The following is a 19,659-nucleotide window of genomic DNA, read 5'->3' as shown; positions in this document are numbered from 1 at the left end:
GCTACAGTCAACGTTTCAGGCCAAGACCCTTCGTCAGGACTAACTGAAGGAAGAGCTAGTAAGAGATAAGACATTGACTTCTCTAACTTCCGCTAATGCCCCACCTCCTCCTCGTACCCATCCGTTATTTATTTATATACACACATTCTTTCTCTCTCTCTCTCCTTTTTCTCCCTCTGTCCCTCTGACTATACCCCTCGCCCATCCTCTGGGTTCCACCCCCTCCCCCTTTCCCTTCTCCCTGGGCCTCCTGTCCTACGATCCTCTCATATCCCTTTTGCCAATCACCTGTCCAGCTCTTGCCTCCATCCCTCCTCCTCCTGTCTTCTCCTATCATTTTGGATCTCCCCTCGCCCACTTTCAAATCTCTTACTAGCTCTTCCTTCAGTTACTCCTGACGAAGGGTCTTGGCCCGAAACGTCGACTGTACCTCTTCCTAGAGATGCTGCCTGGCCTGCTGCATTCACCAGCAACTTTGATGTGTGTTAATGGACGGTGATACAGCCAGTCAGAATACCCACCACCATACATCTGCAGAAATCTGCTAGAGTCTTTGGTAACATACAAAATCTCCTCAAACTCCTATGACATATAGCCCAGGATACACACACAGTCATGAGTGTGGAGAGAGTAGTAGAGCAATGGGCTGTGCACGTGTCCTTGAAGTGTGCCTGTATGATTGTCAGCAAGGTGTAGATGGTACTTCTGATCCACACTGCCTGTTGTCTCACTGTCAAGGCCAGCATTTAATGTGTATCCCTTGCTGTTCCTGAGAAGATGGTGGTGAGTACCCTTCATTTGTCCTTCTGGCCCTTGTACTGTTGGGAAATTACGAGTTTTAGAGTGAGTAGCAATGAGGGACTGATAATATATTTCCAAGTCGGGACACTCTGAAACTTGGAAGAGAGCTTGCAGAGGATATCCACCCATGTACCTGCTGCGCTTATCCTTCAGAGTACAACAGGCTGCAGGTCTGGGAAAACGAAAAGCTTGGACGACTACTTTCATTTTATAAATGGTGCACACTGCATTGGTGTGAAAGGAATCGATTTATTGGGAGATTGATGGGGCACCCATCAAGCAGGCTACTTTTTTCCTGGGTGGTATTGACTTTCTTGAGAGTTGTTGGCAAGCAGAGGATATTCCATCACACTCCTAACTTATGACTTACTGATGGTGGAAAGTCCATGGGCTATCAGAGGATGAGACACTCACTGCAGGATCCCTAGTGGCTAACCAGTTGTCATAGCCAAAGTATGTATGTCCAGATCTCCCTCCTGGCACTTATCCTTGTAAGCAGAACAAATGCTACACATGCCCTTACACTTCCTCCCTCACCACCATTCAGGGCCCCAGACAGTCCTTCCAGGTGAGGCGACACTTCACCTGTGAGTCAGCTGGGGTGATATACTGCGTCCATTGCTCCCGATGTGGCCTTCTATATATTGGCGAGACCCAACGCAGACTGGGAGATCGTTTCGCTGAACATCTACACTCTGTCCGCCAGAGAAAGCAGGATCTCCCAGTGGCCACACATTTTAATACCACGTCCCATTCCCATTCTGATATGTCTATCCACGGCCTCCTCTACTGTAAAGATGAAGCCACACTCAGGTTGGAGGAACAACACCTTATATTCCGTCTGGGTAGCCTCCAACCTGATGGCATGAACATTGATTTCTCAAACTTCTGGTGATGCCCCACCTCCCTCTTGTACCCCGTCCGTTTTTTATTTATATACACACATTCTTTTTCTCTCTCTCCTTTTTCTCCCCCTGTCCCTCTCACTATACCCCTTGCCCATCCTCTGGGCTTTTTCCCCCCCTCTCCTTCTTCTTTCTCCCTAGGCTTCCTGTCCCATGATCCTCTCGTATCCTTTTTGCCAATCAACTGTCCAGCTCTTGGCTCCATCCCTCCCCCTCCTGTCTTTTCCTATCATTTCAGATCTCCCCCTCCCACTCCCACTTTCAAATTTCTTACTAGCTCTTCTTTCAGTTAGTCCTGACGAAGGGTCTCGGCCTGAAACGTCGACTGTACCTCTTCCTAGAGATGCTGCCTGGCCTGCTGTGTTCACCAGCAACTTTTACGTGTGTTGCTTGAAATTCCAGCATCTGCAGATTTCCTCATGTTTATGTCCAGATGAGTTTGTGATCAGTGTGATCCCAGGATATTGATGTGAGAGATTTGGCAGTGGTATTGCTATTGAATGGCAATGAATAGATTTACTTGATGGTGATGGTCATTTCTGTCTGTTCTGTAGTGTGAATGTTACTTGCCACTTATCAGCTTCTGCTTTAATATTAATAAGGGACTTGGGAAATGGTACTTTTTTGCCAATTATTACCTTCAGAAAAGAGGCACAGTATCTAGCTTCATGTATTTAACTGCCAAAAATGACCTGAAGTACACTGAAGACTTAGTGGCTGCTTTATTAAGTACACCTGTATACCTGCTTATTACTGCAATTATCTAATCAGCCAATCATGTGGTAGCAACTCAATGCATAAGAGCATGCAGACAAGGTCAATAGGTTTAGTTCTAATTCAGACCAGACATCAGAATGGGGGAGAGATGTGATCCTAGTGACTTTGACTGTGGAGTGATTGCTGGTGCCAGATGGGATAGCTTGAGTATCTCAGAAACTGCTAATCTCCTGGGATATTCACACACAACAGTTTCTAGAGTTTACAGAGAATGGTGTGAAAAACAAAAAAATATAACAGCGGCAGTTCTGTGGGCAAAATCACCTTGTTAATGAGAGAGAGAGTGATAGGAGAATAGGCAGACTAGTTCAAGCTGACAGGAAGGCGACAGTAGTTCAGATAACCACGCATTAGAACAGTGGTGTGCAGAACAGCATCTCTGAATGCACAACACATTGAACTTTGAAGTGGGTGGGCTACAACAGAAGAAGACCATGAACATACACCCAGTGGCCACTATATTTGGTACAGGAGTTACCTGTTTGCTGTTTCACTTTCAGTTAGTTATTCTTTATTGGTATTAGATAAGAGACAATCTCATCTTGAGTTTGATGTGAGAGATGGACTGTGTGGTATAACGTTTCAAGACTGAAGGTTATGTTTTATGTCCTTAGCCTGGGGTAAGGTTGTCAACAGAGAGATTCACCGCCACCATCAAGTATTTATTTTTGAAATAGAGGTGAAGTACTTCTCTGAGATGGAACATTTGTAAACAATCGATTTTGGTTTGTACTTCAGTAGTTCCTTAATATATATATGCATTGTGCCAACTTTAGTCACACAGCTAATTAGTCAAAGTATAGGGCAATCAGAAGAAAATGATCTTCTTCCACCTTGTCTCACTCCCCTGCTGACATTGAATAAAGATTACAGGGTATTTTTTAAACAGTACCGAATTTGGCAAGCATTTGTATATTATTTTAATTTCTTACGTTCTTCCCCTTGGAGAACAGTGTGGGATTGCATCAAAATTGAAATGCACATTAACAAACCTGTGGCCGATATTTGAAGACACCTTCCTTAGCTGTACCCTCCCTTGTGCCTCTGGGGTATCAGTCCTCATACACAGGAAATAATTTATGAGAACCCATAATGTATTCAATAGAAGGGTCACAAATCAAGATATCAATCCAAAATTCAGCTTTATATCTGTAAACACTTTCAGTATGGAATGTGGGAATGGAGTTGGAAGAACTTGAGGTATGCTTCACATTTAATTTGAGGTTAGAAATGGGATATGCTGGCCAGTTCCTAATAGGCAGTTGCCCAAGTGAACCTCTGCTCCCTACAGCACTAGAACATGATTTAATAATTGCCAGCATGGTTGATTTTTGCACTCCAGAGCAGGGCTGACTCTGAGATCCTTTAACTTCTTACCATTTATTAAATGTTTGTCATCTCATCTATGGATTTCAGAGATTCAATAATATCAGGAAAGCTCTTCAAATTGATAGAGACTGGTTTGAATATTGATTGTATGTGTTGTGTGTGCCAGCATCCTGCCTGTCTAGTTACTGCCTTTAGAATTGTTTCTCAACGTTTTTGTTATTCTTTGCCTTTTTGTCTTTCTTCTTTTTCCTGTTTGTCATTTGGTGAATTCAGTCACCAAGTAATTTTTGTCTTCCCTTAAAATAGTTTTGTTAAATTGTTAGTATATATTATCACACTTACAGACCTTCAGTCTTGGAAATTGTCTAGGATCAAGGAATATCCTTTCAAATTAAATGATGTGGGAATTATTGTTCAGTTGTCAGCAGCAGTAATTTTATAAAAGGAGTTAATTACAGAAGCCACTTAGCAGCTTCATTTCCTCTGAAAATCATCCAGCAGCGAGTTTTCAGTGTGCATTTACTTGTCTGCGAAGGGTGTGTGCTTTTTTTTATGAAGGAAGTGCATATCAGACGAGTCAGCTGCACTGCTCTTGTTGACCTTGTGACCGGTTTTGAACAGTTTCACCAGAACCTTGAAATTTCGGGGGTTGGAAGAGACAATTACTCCACAAGGAGAAATCGTTGGAAGACCAAAGCAATTTTTTTGTTTGAGGTCAAACCAAAATAATTTATATTTAGGGAAATCTCACGCCTGAAGAAAATGGCTTCACTGCTCGGTGGAAAGTATGTGTCATTGCTTAACTTCTAATCCATTTGTGTAATTGTTAAACAAGCATGTGGTTTGATGTGCAAATATGTTCTGACTTTGAGTTGACATGTATTGTTTATTTCTGTGGATTAGACAGAACAACATGATAACTCAGATTATGAGAATAAGCAGATATGAGTAACTGTTGCCTATGTTTAGAGCTGATTCTTAAACATGCGAACTTTGAATTGAGAATGCAGTTTTGTTTTTTGTGTTTTAGCAATTTTGGGTTGTGGCAGATATGAAAGAGTGGGGTGATTTTCAATTTCCTGCTAACGACCTTACTTATTTGTCTTCTCTGCAACTTGGGGTTTGTAAAGTTGAGAACTCGTTTTCAGTGTGACAATGCATTTTATACTTACTAGACTCTACTGCTCTTTAGAGTTGTTTTTTAACGTTCCTGTTATTTATAGGTTCTGCTATCTTTTCTGCTCTTGACTTTTAATGTGAGACGTGGGTTCACATTCAGAGACTGTAAACTATCTTTTTGCATACACCCAGTTTGTTCCTTTTTTGTTCAGACTTGGAAAGTACTTAAATTTCATGAAAATGTTCACAAGATTATAAATTTTGATGGTGATGTTTGAATTTATTTGGTTTCATTTCTCAGTCTCCTGGCTCTAATGTTCTGTCATCTTTCCTTGAAATTAATTAGTACAGGAATTTTTTTATTTAGCTTAATTATTTTGTATATCTTGAATAGATGACATTTCAAGGTAAACTGAAGGTAATATAAACTGAATCTGTGCAAATTCTTGCAAAAGACCTTCCTTGAGACTTGGTTACTGAAACTGTGGGCAAACCACCAGAATGGCTCAGCTAACGTTCGGTACATTTTTTTTGAATACCAGTATCTATGAGACACAGATCAAAGTGTCATTGGCTTTTCTGAACATTTTTTTCCATTGAGAGACTTGTTTTCATGATTTGTACAGAAAATGCTTAAATGCTGTTGCCATCCCTTTACCCCTCAGTCTTTGAGCAGATACTTTTATTTTTTTTTAATGTATCCAGTATGGTTGAGTTCTCTCTTCCCGGCAGTGAAAACGCCTACAAATTTTAATCTCCTCCTGCCTTCTACGCATTCCTCCCCTCCCTTCTATTTGTTGTGTTTTCAGTGTTGGATGTACAATGTTCCTATTCCTTCATTAAAGGCATTAGATAATATGCTGAAAAGCTGGTTGCAGATCCATGCTGAATACTTTTCGTCTCTTGCCAAGAATTAGAGAAAGATCCTTTTATCTCTCTTTAATCCATTTGACCATGAGCTTTGTGCTGGATTTGAGATGCTGGTCCTCAAGCACTCCTTTCCTCAGGCAGACATAGACCATGTTGGTGGTGGTAGTGAATCTGCTTTTGCTCGAAGGTAATTTACAAGAGGTGGAAAGTAATTTAGAATTTCTTGGATCTTTATTGACAGTCTGGTGAGCAACAACAAATAGAAAGAGGACATGTGGAACATAGGACATTTACAACATTTATGGGCCCTTTGACCTATGATGTTATACTGACTTCTTAACCTACCTTAAAGATCAATTTTAAGCATCTCTCCTTCATAACCCTCCATTTTTCTATCATCCATGTTCCTAAATAAGAGTCTCTTAAATGTCCCTAATGTATCCGCCTGTATTGCCAACCCAGGAGGGCATTCCACTCTCCAAGCATTTTCTATTTAAATAAATTTGCCTCTGAAATCCCCCCTATTTTTTCCTCCAATCACATTCGAATTATGCCTCCTTGTATCAGCCATTTCTGCTCCGGGAAAAAATCTCTGGCTATCCACTGTATCAATTCTATAGATTCTGAAGATTCGAAGTACATTTGTTATCAAAGTATGTATGCAGTATACAACCCTGAAATTCATTTTCCCCACAGACAGCCTAGAAACAAAGAAGAACCATGGAACCCGTTCAAAAAAACCATCAATCCACCCCCATGCACAAAAAAAACACACAGTGCAAATGGCAACAAAAAAAACACAGAAATATAAAACATAAAATCGAAAGAGTCCAGGATATTTCAGTTATATTTTCAGTTCAGTTCAGTGTTCAATATCTGCAGGGCACCCTGTTTCAAAATCACCCAAAAAAGCAACCAAAAAAAGAGTGACCAGGAACTAAAGACACATCGTTACGTGAACTGCGAAGTCCAATCCACAAACCATGTCAATTAAACCTTGCTCCAGCACCATCCTCCTACAGCATCGAGGAAGAGAGAGAACATTTGAACACAAGGACCTTCCCTTGTGAGCAGCGGGTGAATTGGAGAGAAAGACCATCACGTGCAGACACCTTGCTCTGGCAGCAGTGAATGAGAGGCTGGTAGATGGCACTGAACACTCATTTGTGTTCTGCACTCGCCTCGATGATTTTAATCTTCTTTGGCACTGTAATTGGTGAAATTGGTGAGAAATTGAATCGATCATGGGCTCGTGTCCCGTTTCCAGGCTTCTTGGCCTTCAGGCAGAACACTTTGTTTAAAGCCTCATAGAACCCTCTCGGAGACAGCAAAGCGGCAGATCGCTTGATCAGCCCGAAACCACACTGGCAGAATGTAGGTCACAGGCACTGAACAGTAGATCAAAGGCTCCAACAGTAGCAGGACCACATTTGAAAGAAAAAGAAGACATAAAAGAAGTGAAAAAGTAGCTTTGTGAACTTCCTGAATGATGCTGCCCTTGGTCATTTGTCTCAACTATGCCTGGTGTAAGGTTCATTTTCTCATGCTCGTCATTGAATGAGTCAGTAATGGCTTGCAGATTGTCCTCTCAGTCTGCATATGTGCAGACTTTTTCAGCATACAGGAACTTGGTGACTGAGGTCAGGAGTCTGCATATGTGCAGACTTTGGATGCTGGAGCTTAGGGACTGGGGTTAGACTGAGATGGTAAACATGACCTCTTCACAAATGTGGGAAAAGAATTGAAAGAAGGGGGCACATGAGTAGGCTAACTGTCTGCTTGAGCCTGCTCTGTAATTTATTAACTTACTTACTCTGTCCTGGTCCAGTTTTCCAAGTTGTCCCCAGGTGTCTTGCAGGTGAAGAACCTTCCTCTCCCAGGAACGAGGTCTCTGAAGCTTCTGCTGGCATTTTACCCTGGGTTTTTACAGGATGTAGTTGAGAGCCCAGTGCCCAACCCTCCTTTTGAAGCCAGGCTTGGGGACCATCCATGGCAAGGGTTTGCTATTTATTAAGATTATGAGTAATCTTTTCTCACTATTTTCCTGTACTTGTCTGTATATCCCTTGATCCTCATCAAAACTAGAAATCTATTGAACTATATCCTGAATGAGCTTAATGGTTTAGATTTACCACTGTCTGGATGAAGAAGTTTCTCTTCATCTCAACCCAAAATGGTAAACTGGAGATCAGTCTGGAAAAGTGTGAAATATTTTAGAAGTTTGAATTTGAAAACAGGGTACAAGTTTAACGGCAGGATTTTTAGCAGTGTGGAGGAACAGAGTTGCTGCATGAATTGATAGGATGTTTAAGAAGGCAATTGATGTGTTGGCCTTCATTAGTTGGCGGATTGAGTTCAAGAGCCATGAGGTAATTAATGTTGCAGCTCTATAAAAGTCTGGTTAGACCTCACTTGGGGTATTGTGTTCAGTATTGATAGCCTCATTATAGGAAAGATGTAGAAGCTTTAGAGAGGGTACAGAGGAGATTTACCAGGGTGCTTCCTGGATTAGAGTGCTTGTATTATGAGCAACTGTTGAGCAAGATAGGGCTTTTCTCTTTAGAGCAAAGGAGAATGAGAGGTGACTTACTAGCAGTGTATAAGATAATAAGAGACATAGATGGAGTAGACAACCAGCACCTTTCTCAGAAGACAGCAATGACTAATACAAGGGGGCATAGTTTTCAGGTGATTGGAGAAAAGTAGAGGGGGGGATGTCAGAGGTAGGATTTTTCTACTGAGAGTGTTAAGTGCATGGAACACATGTCCATGGGTGGTGGTAGACATGGATACATGAGAGACTTTTTAGAGACGCCTAGGCACATATAGTAGTTGGAAGGAAAATGAGGGACTATGTGGGAGGGAAGCTTTGGATTGATCTTGGTGTAGCTTAAAATGTGAGCACAACATTTTGGGTCAAATGGTGCATATTCTGCTGCACTGTACTATGATAGTCTGTTATTGTCAATTGTCTTGGAAAATTTGTCAAAGATATGTGCTTGAGGCATAACATTTTGAATAAAATCTTTGATTGAATACAGGAGTAAGAAGCAGTTGGTCACTATCATACTATAGATTGATAAACAATGGAACAAAGATAGGGTGAATGTTATTTATTTAATGAGATGCAATGCAGAATAAACCCTTTCGGTCCTTCGAGCCGCACTGCCCAGCAAACCCCAATTTAACCCTAGCCTAATCACAGGACAGTTTACAATGACCAATTAATCTACCAACCGGCATGTCTTTGGACTGTGGGAGGAAACAGGAGCACCCTGAGGAAACCCACACAGGCAGTGGTGGGAGGTTGGATCAGTGATTGTGTATTGAACAACATGCATCAATCATATTTTAACAATTTCATCACATTTTAATCTTGTGCATTTTTTAAAACTTTCTGCTATATAATTGCATTTGTAGTTAAATGTAATAAAGTAAAATACCCCGTATGCTTCAGATACAGAATGCTGGAGAAACTCAGCAGGTCAGGCAAAGAATAAAGGATCAATATTTCAGGCAGAGACCCTTCATCAGGACCCATCCAAGATATCGACTGTTTATTCCTTTCTATAAATGCTGCCTGACAAACTGTGTTCTTCCAGCATTTTATATTTGTTACTCGAACTTCTAGCACCTGCAGAACCCCTTGTGCTTCAGAGGTATATTTCTCAACAAAGTATTACAAGAATCCTGATTGAACAGGGCCCTGAATCAAGTATACAGGTTTAATGGCAGAAATTTTTTTAAGAGTCAAAAATAAGTCACTAAGGTTTTGGACACATTGGTTTCATAAAATTTATAACATTAAAATGATTTTTTAAACTTTTGGTTACTGAAAGTGAACTGAAAATATGAGAGGAAGGGTAAAGTTTTTTTGTAGTATCTTCCTGTGGTTTTTTACCGTTGTTATTTTAGTGCAACAGAGGATGGAAGAAACCAGTGGTTGATCTGGTTTAGTGTAATGAGACTCCTTAAATGGGTACTGATCTTATGAATGTAAAACTTCATCTAAAATATAATAAGGTCATTGTAAGAACAGAAATGGACTATTGGGTGCTTGATAGAGGGCAGGAAGCAAATTACAAGGATATAGTACAGGGCTTAGCCTAGATACAAAAGATTAAAAAAAATGAATATAGTCTGTCAGAGTGGGAAATGCTGAGGCTGTGTGAAGTTTGACATTTAACTACAAATGTAATTATGCAGCAAGAAGTTAAATACTTGGACAAAAATGTATTACAGGAATGTTAACAATCATTGAGTTTGAGAGGAATATACAACAGCAAATTTCATTTCTGAAGAGAACATAAATGTAATGTAGATTGAATGTGAGGCAGAGGTGTTAAGCATTATGGTGGTTTTTAGATAAGAGATGTGCTTTTGTCTAGCATTGTTGATCATGTTGGAATTTATACAAGAACTTGCCCTGCATCTTATTGTGAGCGTAGTTTCCTGCAGCGATTTAGGAATGCTTTTACAGGCTGTGAGGAAGATAAAACTGCTTAATTAGTGCAGAAAAAAATGAAGTACAGTACTGCTGATGTTGGAAATAAAAATTGTAAGAATTGGTCATTTTGAAAATACTGCTGTTTGAAATATTTGAAAGCCTGGAGGAAATTGATCATTTTTGTACATTGTAAGCTAAATTAGAATATGTAGCAAAAAAGTCAATTGAAAAGAATTGAGAGGGAGTAAATTAGCAAAAAGAAACAAATTGCTAGAGGAACATAATGGGTCAGGCAGCATTATGGAGGGAAGTGGATAGTCGATATTTTGGGTGGAGACCCTTCATCTAGATCTACGATTGTACACTTAATTATAGGAAACAGCAATTCCTACTTCTGGTTTTGGGCAAATAGAATGATAGATCATTTTGTTTTCTCAGATGAAGCATCTTAACTTGAAGCCTTAATTGTTCATCTCCCTGCACAGATGTTGCCTGACCTGCCGAGTTCCTTCAGCACTTTACTATTTACTCCAGATTCTAGTGTCTTAAAAAGGTAGAGCAGAGAAGGAAAACATTTTTGCACCACTGTGCCCACACCGGTCAAAATTAAATCTGTTTTGGGATACTTAGGGGTATATATTATACGCAACAGAGAAACAGACCAATACACACAAAATGCTGGAGGAATTCGGCAGACCAGGCAGCATCTATGGAAAAAAGTATAGTCAACATTTCGGGCCGAAATTCTTCGGCATGACTGGAGCAAAAAAGCTGAGGAGTAGATTTGAAAGGTGGGGGGAGGGGAGAGAGAAATGCCAGGTGATAGGTGAAACTTGGACGGGGAGGGATGAAGCAAAGAACTAGGAAGTTGATTGGTGAAAGAGACAGAAGGCCTTGGAAGAAAGAAGGGGTGGGGGAGGAGCACCAGAGGGAGGCGATGGGCAGGCAAGAAGCTCACATGAGAGAGGGACAAGGGGTTGGGAAATGGTGAAGATGGGAAGGGGGTGGTGGCATTACTGGAAGTTTGAGAAATCGATGTTCATGCCATCAGGTTGGAGGCTACCCAAACGGAATATAAGGTGCTGTTTCTCCAACCTAAGAGTGGCCTCATCCCAACAGTGGAGGATGCTGTGGATGGACATATCGGAATCCGACAGTGGAAGAGACCATTTGGCCCAAACAATCCATGTCAGTGTGAACCCTCCACACAAGTCTCCCAGTGTTTATCTTCATACAATTTTTTCAACATTACTTTCTACACAATTCTCCCTTAATTGCTTGTCCAGCCTCATCTTGACTACATTTGTACCATTAGACTAGAACTGGAGGTCATGCATCTAGGGTGAAAGGTGAAATACTTAAGGGGAAATAGAGGGGGATCTTCTTCACTCAGTGTGTGGTGCGTGTGTGGAATAAGCTGCCAGCAGAAGTGGTGGATGGCGTTTTGATTGCAGCATGTAAGAGAAGTTTGGATAAGTACGTGGATGAGAGGCATATGGAAGGCTATGTTCCAGGTAGCTTAATAGCTCAGCACAGACTAGATGGACTGAAGGGCCTGTTTCTGTACTGTAGTGCTCTATTTGCTTCAACTGCTCATGGTGGTGGTAAGTCGTGCATTCTTGTGCTGATGGATATACTCAACATCTCTCTGGAACAATCCATTGTCCCCTCTGTTTTCAAGGTGGCAACAATCATTCCAGTGCCAAAGAAACTTGCCTGAATGACTATTGTCCAGTGGCATTAACATCAACCATTATGAAATGCTTTGAGATGCTGGTTGTGGAGCACATTAAAGCCTTTCTCCCAGCTACATTGAACCCTTTCCAGTTCACTTATCACTCAAATCGATCCACTGATGATGCAATAGCCTCTGCCATCCACTCTGTCCTGTCCCACCTGGAAAATGGGGACTCATATGCTTGACTGCTCTTTATAGACTTCAGTTCAGTGTTCAATATCATCATACTCCAGAAACTGGTGGGGAACCTGTCCTCGCTGGGTTTCAGCCCCTCCCTCTGCAGTTGGGTACTGGACTTCTTAACAGTAAGGCCACATTCAGTCCATGTGGGCAGCAACGTCCCTCATCCCATTACACTGAGCACTGGAGCTCCCCAAAGCTGTGTGCTCAGTCCATTGCTGTTCACACTGCTGACGTGTGACTCTGTCACAGGATCCAGCTGAAACCGTGCCATCAAGATTGTGGATGACACAACAGTGGTTCGCTTTATCGAGAACGATGATGAGGCAGAGTATAGAGAGGAAGTGGAGTGGCTGGTGAATTGGTGTGAAATGAACAACCTAATCCTGAATGTGGAGAAGACAAAGGAAGTCATTGTGGACTTCAGGAAGGTGCAGACAAACCATTCCCCTTCTGCGAATGCATGGCTCCTCCATAGAGAGAGTTAAGTGCACCAAGTTCCTGGGAGTTCACATCATGGATGATCTCACCTGGTCTTTTAATATCAGCTTCCTGAACAAGAAGACAGAGCAGTGCCTCTACTTCCTAAGGAGATTGAGGTAAGCAAGGCCCTCCCCCATCTTAATAGTGTTTTGCAGGAGCACCTTTGAGAGCATCCTGAGTTGCATCCCCATCTGGTATGGGAGCAGTTGAGCATCAGACCAGAAGTCCCTACAAAGAACTGAGAGCAGCTGAAAGGATCACTGGGGACATTTACCAGGAGCATTGCATATGCAGGGCCTTTAGTATTATTATTAAGTATCCCATCCATCCATCCAGCATCCTGTTTGACTTTCTACCATCAGGCAGGGGACAATGATGCATAAAAACAAGAGCAGTCAGGATGTGAAACAGTTTCTTCCCCAGGCCATTAGGCTTCTGAACACCCTGCCACATCTTATTCAAAATGTCACTGGTTAATCTATTCCATACCTCAGAATATTTAAAGTTAATGCACTTTAGTTTGTTATTTATATGTGATTCATCTATGGATTTTATCCTTACTTTCGTAAGTCATCGTGTGTTATGTGTACTACTGTGCTTTTCACCCTGGTGCTATATGCATTATATGGTCATATACATTATATACATGCATATAACTAAATGACAGCAGACTTGACTTGTCATATTATTGGATTTCTTGATAACTATCTTTTATGATACTCTGTAGTGACAGTCTTCACACGAGTGGAAACATTGCAGATCTTTATTAAATCAGCTATTAGATGACTTATCTCAGGAGAATAAAGACCGAGTCTGCTCATTGTTTGAAAGCCATGCTGTCTGTTCGTTATACACAAACAAAACGTGCCCAGACCCTTCTGAAACATCAATTGTACTCTTTTTCATAGATGCTGCCTGGCCTGCTGAGTTCCTCCAACATTTTATGTGTTTGAATATTCATTATTATACTTTTTGTTTCTTGATGTTTTTCTGTTCCCTCTTTCAATAGGAATCCACTATTTTTCTCCCACTACATATCACATGTTAAGCTGGCTGATCTATGCTGGGATATTTTCTCTTTTGTTGTCTTAAATATTGCCAGCTGGCAGTCTTACGATGCTGTGACTTTTGTAATTGAATTATTCATTATGTATAGTGATATTGGTTATCTCTTCCCCATACTCTTTTAACATTTATAGAAGAAATCCATCCAGCTGACAGGTGAATGGGTGAGAGAGGGCTTGCAGCCTTATCCTCTGTATATGGCTGGTTGATTTAAAATATCCCTCTTTTCTATTTTAAATGAGATGATTTCATTTCTCACCTCATGACCATTGTCACATTCATCTTCCCTGATGGAACACTTCCCACTTCCCAATTCTCAGTACAAAGTTCCATAGGTTATGGACAGTCACCCTACCTTTAAACTACCCGTGCACCACCCGTTGAAACGGAGTGTTCCAGACTCTTACTACCTTAGTGTGAAAACATTTTTTATCAACTAATCCCACCATCAATTAACTTAATTTAAATCTCGTTTCTAGTTATCAAAGTTTCTGTTTATCTTATTCAAACTTCTCATAATTTGCATGCCTCAGTTCAATTATACCTTCACCTTTAAATCAGCACGGTCAATCATGCTCATGTGTGCAACTAACTCCCCTGGTAACATCCTCATAATTCACTTCTGCATCCTGTTTTGTACTGTCGTACCCTCCACATAGAACTGCAGCATTGATCTGCAGGATGCTTTACACAGTTTTTGTGTGCCTTTCTTATTCCTTTGTTTTGTGTTTCAGTTAAGTAAAGAGTGTCAATTATTTCTTCTTATCACCCTTTCCACATTACCCACGACTGTGATAGATCGGTGAACAAGCATTCCAAGAACCATCTGTTCACATACATTCCATGTTATAGCATTTATGGAGAAGGTTAGTTCCTCGTTATAGCTTCTCCAGATTTGTACCTGGGACTTCCCCAAATTAAATTCTGTTTTCAATGTTGTGCCTATCCTTGTATATTTTTCTACACCCTTTAACTTCCTCCCTCACTGGTAATTGTGGCTTTAAGGCTTCTACATTTAGGTTGAAGTCATTTATGTTCTTTCGGACCTTGGTACTGAGCATTTTTTAAAAATCTGTCTATGCTGGAAATTTAAAAACAAAAAGAGAAAATTGTGGAATTACGAGCAACTTGGACAGTGTCTGTGAAATACAAACATTTCAAGGCAAAGATTATCTCAGATTATTTTAAAGATTAAATAATATCTTTATTTTGTTATATGTATGTCAAAACATACAGCAGAATACGTTGCTTGCATGAAATCAGCAAGGATTGTGCTGTGCAGCCTGCAAATGTTGCCATGCTTCCAGTGCCAACATAGCATGCCCGCAACTCACTAACTCTAATTGTATGTCTTTGGAAGCCAGGTTGTCCGGGGGAACCTCTCATGATCACGGGGAGAACGTACAAACTCCTTACAAGTGGTGGTGAGAATTGAATCCCAGTCTTACAGCTGGTACTGCAATAGTGTTACACTAACCACTACGCTACTGTGTCGCCCAAAGTCAAGGACGTTTCATCCCTCCTGGAGAACCCCACTCCACTCTGCGCTACAGACGTGGAAGCTCACATTTTCTGTTATCCTTTGCTTTCTCCCTCTGAGCTAATTTTTCATCCAGTTTAAGATATAAAGAGAATCCAGGGATTATGGGGTTCACTCAGGAAATTAGCTCTGAGATAAATGACTTTTTAATTGAATAGAATAGAGCATAAAGCATTGGAACAGGCCCTTTGGTCCACAATATCTGTGCCGAACACAATGCTGAATTAAACAACACACACAAAATGCTGGAGGAACTCAACAGGCCAGGCAGCATCTATGGAAAAAAGTACAGCCGATGTTTCGGGTCGAAACCCTTTGGCAGGACTGGAGAAAAAGGAGCTGAGGAGTAGATTTGAAAGGTGGGGGGAGGGGGAGAGAAATGCAGGGCAATAGGTGAAACTTGGAGGGGGAGAGATGAAGCAAAGAACTAGGAAGTTGATTGGTGAAAGATGCAGAAGGCCTTGGAAAAAAGAAGAAGGGGGTGAGAGGATCACCAGAGGGAGGCTATGGGCAGGCATGAAGATCACATGAGAGAGGAACAAGGGGATGGGAAATGGTGAAGATGAAGAGGGAGTTGTGGAGGCATTATTGGAAGTTTGAGAAATCAATATTCATACCATCAGGTTGGAGGCTACCCCCAACCTAAGGGTGGCCTTATCCCAACAGTGGAGGAGGCCATAGATTGACCTATCAGAATGGGAATGGGAAGTGGAATTATAATGGGTGGCCACTGGGAGATCCTGCTTGTTTTGGCAGATGGAGCGTAGATCCTTGGCGAAGCGGTCTCCCAATCTACATCAGGTCTCACCAATGTACAAGAGGCCACACCGGGAGCACTGAACACAGTATATGACCCCAACAGACTCACAGGTGAAGTGTCGCCTCACCTGGAAGGATTGTTTAGGGCCCTGAATGGTAATGAGGGAGGAGGTGTAGGGGCAGGTCAAGCATTTGTTCCACTTGCAAGTGTAAGTGCCAGGAAGGAGATCAGTGGGAAGGGATGAATGGATAAGAGAGTCGCATAGGGAGTGATCCCTGTGGAAAGCAGAAAATGGGGGGGAGGGAAAGAGTGTTTGCTGGTGGGATCCAGTTGGAGGTAGCGGAAGTTTTGGGAATTATGTGCTGGATGTGGAGGCTGGTGGGATGGTAGGTAAGGACAAGAGGAACACTATCCCTAGTAGTGTGGCGGGAGGATGGGATAAGAGCAGATGTGCGTGAAATGAAAGAGATGCAGTTGAGAGCAGCATTGATGGTGGAGGAAGGAAAGCCCCTTTCTTTGAAAAAGGAGGACTTCTCCTTCGTTCAAGAATGAAAAGCCTCATCTTGAGAGCAGATGCAGCAGAGATCAGAGGAATTGAGGCGTTTTTATAAGGAGCAGGGTCGGACGAGGTATGGTCCAGGTAGCTATGAGAGTCCGTTGGTTTATAATAGACATCGGTGGATAAGCTGAGTCTCGAGATAGAGACAGTAAGATCGAGAAAGGGAAGGGAAGTGTCAGAAATGGACCATGTGAATTTGAGGGCTGGGTGGAAGTTGGAGGCAAAGTGTGAATTAAGTCAAGGCTGAATTAAAATCCTTCTGCCTGAACCTGATCCATCAATGTTTAAAGTAAATGTATAATTAAAGTACATGTATGTCACCATGTACTGTACAAGCTGAAATTTGTTTTCTCGCGGGCATACACAGTAAATCCAAGAAATATAATCGAGTCAATGAAAAGCTGCACTCAACGGGACGTACTAAGAACCAATGTCCAAAAAACAACAAACTGTGCAAATACAAAAGAAAAAGATGGAAATAATAACAAACAAATAAATAAATAAGCAATAAATATCGAGAAAATGAGATGAAAAGTTCTTGAAAGTGAGTCAGTAGATGTGAGTCCAGTTCAGTGATGGAACAGAGAAAAGGCTATAGAAAGTGGTGGATACGGCCCCGTCCTTCACAGGCAAAGCCTTCCCCATCATTGAATACATTTACATGGAGCGCTGTCACAGGAGAGCAGCATCTAGGCCGTGCTCTCTTCTGACTTCTACCATCAGGCAGGAGGTACAGACGCCTTGGGTGCCACACCACAAGGTTGAGGTACAGCCATCAGGCTCATGAACCATCGTGATTCTATTGCCTACAGATTAATTTTAAAGGACTTCTTACAAATCAAGTTCTCAGTATTTTGTTTTTGCAGTTTGCCTCCTCATCTCTGCTCTAAAGGGAAGTCCTTCTATTTTAAGGGGTGCCCTCTGGTTCCAGACACTCCCACTATCCAAAACATTCTCTCCATGTCCACTCTACTTAGGCCTTTCAATATTCAGTCGGTTTTAATGAGATCTCCCCTCATTTAATTGATTGAATAATGGAGCAGGTTTGAGGGCCCCATGATGCACTCCTCCCTGTCTTTTGTTCTTGACTTTCTGTATGAGTCAACTAGTTAACAAAATCCAAGAATATAGAATATTAAATTGCAATAATCTTAATATCAAAAATTTTCCATTGGGACTGTGATAAGTAATCAGCATAAGTGTTAGTTCAAAAGTAATATTAATTAGTATAATCTGATAAATAGCAATCATTTTTATAAAAAATTACTACGACTACACATTGCTCAAATTAAAATACTTATTAAATGGGAATATAGTGAAGCCTCTGTGATAAATTCAGTGTTTCTATTTCTATGATTAATTGCGTATTTTTAAAAAATATTTTCAAACCTTTGAAAAATATTCTGAATACTTGTACACTGAAAGATAATTCCTTTGTTCCCTAGTCTTACATTTTGTTAATCTTTTAGATGAAGCTAAAAAAGCAAGTGGCAGATTTCCAATGCAATTTACAGAGTGCTGAGGTAAGGAGGTTGGTCATTAAGAATTGTTTTAAGTCCATATCTTGATATTGATCAGGCTTGAAAGTGTTCAAGGAAATTGTAAGATGTCTGTTTGATCTGATTATGTAATCTTGATAAAATCGAGGTCAGTTGATCAAGGGGTTTGTTGGTGAAGAGTCGGAAAACTGAGGAGAAAGCTGTAGCTGTTTGTAACCAATATTGCAAGTCATCATTTTAAAACAAAAAGAGGATATAAATGTGCAGAGTAATAATGAGGCACTCGGTTTGAAGAATGCAAGGAGCTGTGGAGAATATCACTGGTAAGCAGAAGTTATTTAAAATGTTAGTGATTTTTAGCACAGCATTAATGTGAAACATTCAAGCTTTTTTATTAAAGTATTGTTAATCATTACTTTTTGAGCAGATGATTGAAGGCATGTCCTCAAAATCTTGTTGGATTTTCTGTTTTATACATGGTAGCCTCATTAAGGTAACACAGAATTAGTACCGAGCTTTAAGACTATAGCTGAAGATTTTGAATGATTGTGTAAGAGTACCTTTGCAATTGTGAAAGTTGCCCAGGCTTGTTAGAATCATGATTTAGTCACTAAGTTAAAATAAATAGAACCAGCCTGTATGGCCATCAAATCAACAACTTATTTGCTAAGTTCTCCATTTATTGTATGAACAAATCCATTGGGCTGAATTTTCTCCGCACGAGATTGTGTAGAATTATGGAAGTGTATGACACACAAATTGGCTCTTTGGTTCATTTTGTCCATGTTGGCAAAAAAGGGCTGTTTAGTGTCCCTTTCGTCTACTAATTCCTTGAGATCAATGTAGCATTATGTTAAACAGAATACCGTATGTTATTACTATGATTCTGTTCATGCCCTTAAAAATCCATTTAGTCCCAGAAATAAACCATACATCTTACAAAGAATCTAGGAATTACCCAGTATATGACCCCAGCACTTACACTTAATACAACAGGGCAATCCATTGATTACCACAAACTCTATCTTATCTCTGACTGATTAGGTGAATAATGCTCCTTCAAGTCAAACTTTGTTGACTCCATCGCTAATCCAGGGTTTGAAAACATAATTTAGGCTGACACTTTAGTACTTTCATCAAGTAAACTTTGGTAAAGAAGATTGGCCAAAAATAAAAGATGTTTAATTGTACAGACTGTGTACATATGGTTGGGCAGTTTGTTGTATCACAATATATAAATATATGATAGATCTTACTTGAAGGGGACATCAGAGGAATTTCAATGTGGACTAATCACAATTAATTTTGTATTCTGTACTGCACTATTTTGTATTTCATCTTCTGGAATTTGGTAGTTTTCCTGCTGATTTTCTAATTTCCACTACGGAGCATGGCTACATGGCCAAACATCAGTTATCCAGCACTAGGATCTTGCTGGAACTTGAGGACCTGAGTTATAAGATTGGTTGAATAGATTAGTACTTTTATTCCTTGAAGTGTAGGAGAATGAGGGGAGATCCAAAAGATGTATATAAAATAATGAAGATTTCAGATGAAAATACACTTTTTCACTGAAGGTGGGTGAAA

At 40.7% G+C, this 19,659-nt stretch overlaps 1 protein-coding gene across 5 annotated transcripts in view; it reads left to right on the top strand.

Annotated features, from left to right (window-relative positions):
• osbpl8 (oxysterol binding protein-like 8) overlaps window positions 1-19,659 on the top strand; it is a 253,659-nt gene that overhangs the window by 68,657 nt on the left and 165,343 nt on the right. For 3 of the 5 annotated variants that reach the window (XM_063058446.1, XM_063058442.1, XM_063058444.1), the window contains one exon: window positions 18,043-18,096. The exons of 1 other annotated variant lie outside the window; for it this stretch is intronic. In XM_063058446.1, the coding sequence (XP_062914516.1) occupies window positions 18,043-18,096 (54 nt within the window). Of the gene's footprint in view, window positions 1-4,403; window positions 4,598-18,042; window positions 18,097-19,659 lie in introns of those variants that run through there. One more of the 5 variants, XM_063058448.1, reaches the window with a different exon arrangement.

The sequence above is a fragment of the Mobula hypostoma genome, chromosome 9 (assembly GCF_963921235.1).
Source record: "Mobula hypostoma chromosome 9, sMobHyp1.1, whole genome shotgun sequence".
Classification (NCBI taxonomy): Eukaryota; Metazoa; Chordata; class Chondrichthyes; order Myliobatiformes; family Myliobatidae; genus Mobula; species Mobula hypostoma.
The sequence above is the reverse complement of the archived record's forward strand: the minus strand, read 5'-3'. Positions and strand labels throughout refer to the sequence as shown.